Consider the following 10,355-nt stretch of genomic DNA (forward strand, 5'->3'; position numbering starts at 1 on the left):
TACATACAAGAAAATAAACAAGAGTAAACCATATATAGAAGAAACAGGTTTGACCATGTGACTAAACCTGTTCCTGTTGCTAACAATTTAGTTTCATTTTCATTTCTGACAACTTCTAATTATTATTAAAACACTTGAGTGAGGATTTTGGTTTTAATGTGCTGAGCTCTGCAGGTTTTCATTATGTTGGTGGCTTAATTATTGTGTTTTAGACGACCCCTGTGCTATAACCTGCCACTAAAATTAATTGAAAAACTGCTTTTGTGCCTCACCGCTGTCATAGGACACAGTTGGTAGGAGTGGTGATGTATTTGCGGATGTATACCAATGGTCTGATGTAACAGAAGCTATAAACTGGCTCAGTTAGTGACTCAGAGCTAATTGCAGACTACTGCAACTTGTAACCATCATTATTTTGACATTTTCTCGACTGCATAATTAATTAAGTAAACAAGGTAATAGCTGTAGGAAAACAGCTTGTGTGACAGACTTCACACTGGGCCACTTGCCATACATGACAGAGTCAGAATGAAGCCATCTTGGGCAGAATAATAACTACAAAGAGGTGATGACGCATTTTGCACTGCTGCTTGGGCTGTTCTGGACCCAAATCAAGATCAGAGCTCGCTGCCAAACTGTGATCTTCAACAATGACCTGCTCCACTTTCTTCAGCCGGAGCTACTCCTTCACTCCACACCAGTTCTGACAAATATTCATATCCACAGGCCAGCTCTCAAAGCCAATTTATGTATTTATTAAATTTAGTTTTGCTGTTGATTAAAGCAATCAAAAGTCAATTTTAACTCACTGTAGACATAACAAGTTTTCAAGCATCCAGCTTTAATGTGGACTCTGGTTTCTGGTCACTTGATGAATCTAAATCCAATATTCTCTCTCATTCAGCTGTGGTTTTAGTCTCTACCAACTCCTGAGGGAAATATCTGTCTTTGTAGCTGCTAAATGCTTCATCACCTCCATCAGCAAAGATCTACTGTAGAAATTTAGAAACCAGCTGCCTGCTGGGATGGAAAATGATAAGAGAGCAATGAAAGTGAAACTGATGAGTGTAACTCTCTGCAGCTTCTTCAATACAGAGATTCCTTACACATTACTTTCACACTGTAATGTTTCTGACATACATATAGAAAGATAGATAACACTTAAGTTGATATTGGGATGACATCAACATTTTGTCTCGTCCTCACTCTCTCACAATCTCTTTAAGTCTTGTTCGAAGAGTTAAAGACTTGGTTTAAGTTGGAATCAGGGTTGGGGTTATGGTAGGAATAGTGATGGTTAAAGTTAGGATTGTCGAGTAGAGAAAGCATTATGTCAATGAATGTCCTCATTTAAAAAAGGCGTGTGTGTGTGTGTGTGTGTGTGTTAGTCACTAATTGGACTGAATTTCACAGAGCAACAAAAGATCAGGCTCGAAAATTCCAGCTCTGGTTTGTACAGGCTCTGCTTTGTTGTCCCTTCGCCTCTGTTTGTTCTCTTCTAATGCTGTGTTAACAGTTATCAGTCTCCCCCTCTCTGTGTGTCTCTGTGTCCCTTTTTTCAGTCTCTCTCTCACTTTCTGTCCTTTTTTGTGCAGCCTTTCAAAGGCTTTTTGCCCCAAATGAAGCACAGTTACCCCAACTGCTCAGAGATAGGCAAACCCCAGAGGCCAGAACTAGTGAGGGGCTTTTCACTTTAACTTACAAACTCTCTCACTCTGTCTCACGCATATACAAACACACACACACACACACACACTGAGAGAGTCGACTGGACAACCAGAATGAATCCCAGGTCTTCAGTGGAGTGGACCAGTGTCCCGGTGTCCATCGATGGGAAACTCGCTGTGTCCTTCGGTGCTGAACCTGGACCTCAGATTGCGGTCGGATTTCTCTGCTGATCTTGAGGCCGGGTAGAACTTGGAGATAGGATAATGATTGAACAACAAAGCAGCGAGGACAGCAGCAGTGCTGGTGGTGCTGATGTGGGCATACTGAGCACAGAGGAGCTCGACTGCAAGATCTGCTACTGTGCCTACAACCTGGGGAGTCGAAGGCCAAAGGTGCTTGAGTGCTGCCACCGCCTGTGTGCCAAATGTCTTACTAAAATCATGGACCTGGGTGAGTCACCTCCTAACGCTGTAGTGTGCCCGTTCTGCCGCTATGTCACTAGACTCTCAGGGGAAACGGTGAGCAACCTGCCGGATGACTGCAACCTTGTGACGGTGTTGGCCATCCAAAGCAGGAACCAGAAGAACCTTCACTTCTACCATGAGGCTAACACAGAGCTTCTCCTCAGCCCCAGGCACCTGAGCTCGTTGATGGGTAGCAACCCCCCTTCCTCCTCCTCCTCCTCCTCTTCCTCCTCCACCACCTACTCCTCCATCCGTGGCTCTCCTAACTTCCTTGTCATCACCATCATGGAGCCCCCACCAGCATCTGCCTCAAACCAGGACCTCCAACTCCATCACCAGCCACATGGCTCTCACACATCAAACCTGGACTACCGCTCCTCCAGTCTGGACTCCATGGCGTCCATCACGCATAGGTGGACTGTGTGGAACTGTGCAGCCCTCCTGTGCCAGACCTCGGCCCGGGCGCTTGTGTGGGTGCTGGGGCTGCTGTACTTCAGCTCCCTGCCTATGGGGGTTTACCTGCTGATCATGCAGAGGACAACACTCGGGGTGCTGCTAGTGAGCCTGGTGCCTGCCAGCCTCGTCATGATCATGGTCTACGGGTTCTGCCAGTGTATCTGCCATGAACTGTGGGACTGCATGCCACCATAATGAGAAGAATGGGCAATGATTTGCTTTGTATAACTTGACGATAGATCTCCATTCGCAGTTGGCGAATGTAGATGTTACTGTGTAACTGAGCATTGGCATAAAAAGGCTCATTTTCTTTATTGAAAAATAGCAAGAACATTATGTACTTCACCAATACTCACAGACATTTTGAGCCTTTTGGTAATTATCCATGTTAATTTGTGCATTTTTTCTTAGTTCCATAGTAAATTAATTACCCTATCAAGCTCTAATACAGTTGAAACTAATGCTAATTCTGTAGGACTGTGCTAAATATTATGCAAAGTACTGTTGTAGTGAGAAACCTTAATTAATAGAAGATAATATTAGTGTCTCTAATTTGTGAACAGTGGTTCTCAATTGTTGTGGATCATGTCTCAGCCATAAATGAGAAATCAAATGTGAACATTATCATATGAATCCTGAGAGGCCTTGATATCACCTTGAACAGCAGGGTGTTGTGAAATGTGAAAAACCCTTAATATGCAACAAAATATACAGTAGTTTGATTTGATCCATAAATAAATTGGTTAAAATAACTACACTGAGTATTCAAGAGTGGAAATCAATCAAATGATCATTATCTCATTATGTCACATCATAGTACTGTTACATGTGCGTATATTGTATGACAGCCCTTACCACACAGGTCCATCAGACAATCACCCTGCTAAGTAAATGGGCTCCAAAGAGGAGGATAAAACATTTTGCAGGAGCTGTTCAGGAGCTTGTAGACAGAGGAAACTCTAAAGACAATCTGTTGATGAGTGAGTGTGACTGACGAGTATATATGGGCCTATTGAGAACTGATTGCAGCGTAACAGGGATTTGAATAAATTCAGAATCTGGTATCCGTACTGTTTAAAACCTCCATAACCATCAAGCAAGTTATTGATTAGTCAGTTTAAATAATCAGGGCCCTCTGATCTGCATCACTTCAGATGTTTGAAGTACACTTGACGTGACTTGAAGAGTTACAGGGATGTACTGGATCGTATAGAGAGTCTAAAAGTTAATCTGGAAGATGATTCACTGCAGCAAAGGAAACTCATTTGAGGACAATGATGTACACAATTTTGGACAGAGGAGACAGGTGGTATGGGAGAGGTGTAAGAGAAGCAATCTGTCCGTGTGGCAAATCCCTTCACCTTTTTCACAGTTTCAATTGTGAATTGTTCAAATGTGAAGGTGACACTGATTGTAAAAGATCAGATACAAATTGAGGCAGATGGAGGTAGGAAGTGTGTCTCGTGTTCTCTGTGGTTCCATACAATTTTTTATGGGGACGAAATTATAGACGTGGTTTCCAAGCTATCAAAGCATGTTCATTTAATCCATCTTCTTATCTTGTATGACTGCACATAGCACAGTTATAGTCTTTGAACCAATGCACAAAAGTAATTTGTATTTATAAGCACAAACTAATTAAAGCTAATCTAAAACGTCATCTTTTAAAATTGATTTTGAATGAAGGGGATGACAACACATTATTTTTAATGAGTTTGAGATCTCATGCTGTATTTTTCTTAGTTTTATGATGTGATCATTAAATTATGTTTGGTTTTGTTTTCATGACTGTATATTGTTCAGTCTTCTTTGTCCATAGTTATTTGTTACCTGTGTGTTTATGTGAACAGGATTTCTCCTTGTTTTTAATAACAACAGTTATCAATAACAGTAAACGCTCTTTTCTATATCAACATGTCTACAGGATCATTAATTTAGAACGAATGGGCCTTAAAGTCATCACTCAGATCGGTTCTGTTCTTGTTTAAAGCTCAGCAGTGGAAATTTGAAACTGCCTTCAGGACTATTTGTATAGTGTAGAAGTAAAAGACGCTGTCTGATGTCCTGAAACTGGCATGTTACTCAGTTCTCACTCTCTGTCTGAACCACCAGAGGGTGCTGGAGGACTCCTCCCTTTACCTCCACTGCACTCAAAGTTTGTTGTATTCCCATTAAGTATGTTCAGTTTATCAGTGTTTATGTAAAATAAGTGGAAAAGTGTATTTATTAATCTCTGTCCATGTACGTGTCTGTCAATTAAAAGAGTGATAAGTGCAGATATGAAGCAGACAGCCTGTTACTGTCCGCACTTCTTCTTCAAATCAAGCTGTCGTAGTGGTGAATTTAAAACTTGCATAGGATGGCAAAGGGGTTTGTCAGGGTGGCCCACGGCATGGGTGTGAAGGACTTCATGCTAGTGAATGTCACAGTGCACGTTTGTCAAAATACCATCACAGTTAATCTTTTATATAATTTTTAAAAAAATGCATTTTACCATGTCGATCCAGTTGAGGTTAGCAAGCTTGTTACAGCTTTAGGAACTGAATCATTGAGGTGGGACTGTTTGATCTGCTTTAGTGTCCATTCAAATACAATCCTGGAACAAGTTGTTTACTCCAGTGAAAGTCTATTATTGTAAAAATATTCATTTAAGAGAACTGCATTAGAAATCTTAATCAAGTTGGTATTAGCAGAGTAAAGTGCTTAATTATCCTTTATGCCATGCACTATTATATATGACACCATTAGATTGTTGATACATATTCACCAATGTGCAATCATTATTGTGCAGTTGCAGCTGTTTAAGCTCTTTTTAATTATTTTTTAAAATGGGTATAAAGTGATTTTTACAGTTTTGCAGTTGTTTCCAAACTAGGAGTTGGACCACTCAGTGACAGTTGATTTTCTCCAAAAGGTCTCCCCAGTTCAGTTCCCGGGTTTTATTATGTGGAGTCATTAAGTCGTTTGAGGGTCACTTTGACTCATGAGATCCTAACAACACACATGTTAGTCAGGTGGGGCCACAGTCCACATGTGACCTTAATGACCCTCGAAGTGTGAATGACTTAACATCTGAGCCATTTAGAACTAGAGAAGACTTTCAGATAAAACATAAAACATCCTCAAAAAATATCAAGAACTTCAAGTTGCAAAGCAGGTCAAGTTGCACCTTTGGGAAAACCAAATACACGACTGTCAAATAAATTTAGCTGAGTAAAAAGTTTTATTTCCAAAAGCACTTACGTAGATGTTTTATTTTCCACTGTGTCTTTGTCAGTGATATATTTATTATTACATTTATTCACTGTATTTGTTCTGTCGCTGTCATGATGCTGTTAAACTCCACCCAACAAGTCGTCCAAACAGTGTATTAAATAAACACTTCGGATCTGTTCCCAGTACATTGTGTCCCCACTCTGCTTCTGCAACACACGTCTCGTTGATGATAAACAGTCCCGGCCTTCTACCATCTGTGTTTTCCAGGGGACTGTGAATCTGAATCTGAGCAAGTGCTTCCCTAAAGGGAGCGTAACGTTATTTCAGATTCCTTTTTAGTGATGCAATGAACATTCCCACATGTTGGTGTGAGGAACAGTCATAGACTGTGGGAGCTAGACTGAAAAAAATAAATAAAATAAAAGCACCCTTTAGGCTGTAGGCTACGTCAGGACTCTGATCTGAGCTGTTGGAAAGAAAAACAATAAGAAAAAATGATGTTTTAAAAAACTGGAAACAAATAATGTATTACTGTGAGTCATGTGTTTCATGTACAGCTTATGTTAACACATATTATGGTTTACAGTCATTTCACTACGAAATAGCAACAGAAAGATTCTGTAGGATCTAGTCAATGTTCTCAGGAGACCTGAAGAGATCTTATGTGGTTATAAGTGATGATGATTCAGTTTTAGTTTTAGTTTCAAGTTAACTGACCTTATGTTGAAACAATCACCTCAACTAACAACTTAGTTCAACTTCACTTTGTTGGGAATAGGAGTTTTGGTTTTATACTGAAGTCCTTTGAATCATGATATCTTTCATGCTTACTTTGTGATATTAAATGACACAATCTCACTTTAACCTTAACCAAGTCCTGTAACTACCAAACAGAACCAGAAAACCATTAACCCTGCATAAACTGCTTCAGGTGAATATTTACCAATTGCATGGTGACACTGGACATTGTGTAGATATGTTTAGTGTGAACATCAAAACATATGAATATGTTTGTCTCACATATTTGCTGATGCACACTAATATTTGAATGTAATCTAGTGGTTGTCTACCTTTCTGAATGTGCTAGATAAGTCCTCACGCAGGTGCTATTCAAGATTCAATTAACGTTATTAATACCAGGGATCTGTGTTCTCAACACAGACAGAAAGAAAAGGAACCACACCAACAAAAATACACAATAGCATCAATACAGAGAACTCAGTGTATATATAGAACATGTCAGATGAATGAAACAGAGGGGGGCCACAGGTAGAAAGGATCTCCTGTGGTTCTCTGTGGAGCACTTAATGTTGATCAGTCTCTGGCTGAAAATGCTCCTCTGTCCAGTCAACACACTGTGCAGTGGGTGGGAGGCATTGTCCAGGATGGAGAGGAGTTTGGACAGCATCCTCCTCTCAGCTACAACAAGTAGAGGGTCCAGCTCCAACCCAAAAACTGCAGCATGGTGCTACAGTGGTTGAAGGACCCGAGCCTCCTCAGAAAGAACTTAGTCCAGTCCAGTTTGTTGTACAAGTGCACTCCCAGGTATTTGTCTTAGATATGATCATCACCTCTTCCCCCTGTATAGAGAGAGGAGTAAGAGGACTCCCAGATTTCCAACAAGAAGCTGGTGAAGTCCATCCAGAAGTCCATCACCAGCTCCTTTGTTTTACTGATGTTGAGATAAGAATGGTTTTGTCCACACCAGTCAACAAAACTGTCCACCACTGTCTGGTACATCTCCACCCTGGATACATCCTACAACTGCAGAGTCATCAGAGAACTTCTGAAGATGACAGGACTCTTAGTTGTACTAAGAGTCCTTAGTTGGACTCTTAGTTGTACTAAGAGTCCTTAGGGTGAAGAGGAATGGAGACAGAACTGTCCCCTGTGGACGACCTGTGCCACAGACCACAGTGTCAAACACCCAGTTTTGCAGGCGGACGTATTGTGGGCAGTTTGTGAGGTAGTCCATGATCCAGGAAATCAGGGGAGTGACAACCTTCATTTTTTTTTCATTTCTCCCCCAGCAGTGCAGGCCAGATGGTGCTGAATGCACCTGAGAAATCAAAAAACATGATCCTCACTTCGCCCCCAGGCTTGTGCTAATCATATCAAATCTTGACCTCTGCAATACCCTACAATCAGGAAGTAACACGATCTAAATGCATCATGTGATTTCAATTGGTTGCCTACATCAAATTTACGGCTCTCAAACTTGCCTACAGAGTCGTCACCTCAACAGCACCCTACCACTTGAACATCCTCACCCAGGTCCCCTTCATCCGCTGCGCTCTGCCAATGAATGGCATTTGGTGAGCCCTTCACCACACATGTCATGACACCAGGAAAAGATCGGTGGTCCCAGTATTCCAAAAACTTCAGTATCACTTTAAATAAAAGCACCTGCAAAATGACAGTACTGTAATGCAATGAAATATAATTTTATGTGTGGTTTATTGTTTGTGCACTGTATCTGATTAGTTCCTAAACAAGATCCTCACAAATTTTACACTTCAAAGTAGATTTATTTGTGTTGAAGACTTTTTCATATGTGACAAAAATGTTGTATTAAGCATCAAGAGTCTCCGGAGGGAGCTGTGTGAAGTCCTCAAGTGTGACTTGTGTCAGTGATAGGTCAAAATATCTGGCAGGATGCAGTAGGACTATAGTATATATAAGTATATTACTCCAATGTCTGCACTTGCAAGTTCCACTGTTGCATTGTGGACAATGTGGCACCAGGTATTTATAGAATAGTGTAGTGTTGCATAGATATTAGTTGTTGTATCAATTCCAGTGTTAAACCTGTTGTTTTAAAGGCATCAGGATAGATACACAATTCATACAGCGTGGGAGAACACAGGAGGTCAACATGGTCACACAGCTCCACTTTGCCCTGTGGCCCTCACCAAGTTAATTTAGCTCTGTAAACTGGAAGAGTAAACAGATAGGAGGTTTATCACAGAGAACATCAGGTCTTCTTCCAAACACTGCCAAAGTTACATTATCTCTCACACAAATTACGTCACAGTGAACAACTTTCAGCAGAACCTCTCCTGTATCATTGCATATTACTATGAGTATAAGAATATTGTTTCTGTAGACCAAATTATCAAAACACACATTTCACAAAACAAAGCAAAAGATCTTAAAACGTTATATATAAATCAGATCAAGCTTTGCTGCTGCTGTAGATGATGGTCACGGTGATGAAACAAATGTTATATTATTTACACATATTATCTAGGAATTCAAAGATGACACTGGAATTGAGAAAGACACTAATCAAATGCATCAACAAAGCCAATCAATGGCAAATATGTACAACTAAAAAGAGATGAAAATGGAAATTATTGTATTTACCTTGCAAATGTTTAACTTATAACTTACTGTTAAGGTAACAGAGGGAAAGCAATCAGACACGACAGCTCATGGGACTGACCTTACCGAAGATTATGGACATTTTGTGTTGATGGATGGACACAAAACAGATGGATGACATGCAAATCTTTTCATCTAAAGATGTTCTAAAAGTTGTATCTCATATTTACACACATACATAAAAACTTAAAGCAATATGCAATAGATCACATAAAGCATTAAAAAGTGTATCATTATTTTTCAATGTTGGTTTGAAATAGGTGTGACAGACATTAAATATAGAATTAGATGTGATTCAAAATTCAATTGCACAATTTGAAAACATTTAAAAATTTAGAAGACGTACTAGTATACAAGACAAACTAGTAAAATAATCCTAAAGTCAGTATAAGCAATACAAGGAAGAGAGAAAAACACTGTTATAAGTTGCCATGTGTAAAAACAGGAATGGGAACTACTATAGTACATTACAACATTTATACATAGTATTGGGTGTGCATAGGAGCATATACGGAATATTTTATTTATAAATATATGTATATATTTGAGCATTTACATTTTATGTTACTCCTTAGTTCAAAACATCAGGGAAGGGTCAGTCATTCAGGTGCAGTTAAAATGGAAGCAGAATTATACTTAACTTGCTAAACTTAACTAGTGTGACTCCCTTTTTGCAGCAATAACTTCAACTGAACATTTTTGGTAACTTTTTATCAGCCATGCACACCAGCAATAAATAAATGAACATTTTTTATCAGAAAGAGTTGTTCACTGTGTGTGCTACATGTTAATTGTCATTTTAAGATGGAGCCTTGGCACATTAGGTTTAACAAAAACATCCACTGAACCTGTTTTTTTAAATATTATTATTATTATTAAAGAGAAAGAAATAAACATGCCAACACAGACATAGAGTAACATTTACTGTAGAGCCCCAACGCACAAGAGGCCACTTGGAAGAGTAGTTAAATAAAAATAAATAAGGTCCTGAATTTTGCAACCTGTTTGTTATTGAATATCAGCACAGTTTTAAGTTTACATTGCATTTATAAAAAAATAAAGAGTTAAGAAGTACTGCAGGCTTTAGAAGAGACAATGTGATATGAATCCTTAAGAATAGATGATGATGCATAGTGGCGATGAGTCACTGGCTGTTTCCACCCTGTG

General features: G+C 39.5%; 1 protein-coding gene across 1 annotated transcript; it reads left to right on the forward strand.

The window, feature by feature from the left end:
* The first annotated feature begins 1,931 nt into the window (after positions 1 to 1,931).
* rnf182 (ring finger protein 182) lies at positions 1,932 to 2,783 on the forward strand. Its single transcript, XM_026374902.1, has one exon. The coding sequence runs from the start codon at positions 1,932 to 1,934 to the stop codon at positions 2,781 to 2,783; it is 852 nt and encodes a 283-aa protein (XP_026230687.1).
* The last annotated feature ends 7,572 nt before the right edge of the window (positions 2,784 to 10,355 follow it).

Source organism: Anabas testudineus, chromosome 17 (assembly GCF_900324465.2).
Source record: "Anabas testudineus chromosome 17, fAnaTes1.2, whole genome shotgun sequence".
In the NCBI taxonomy this organism is placed as follows: domain Eukaryota; kingdom Metazoa; phylum Chordata; class Actinopteri; order Anabantiformes; family Anabantidae; genus Anabas; species Anabas testudineus.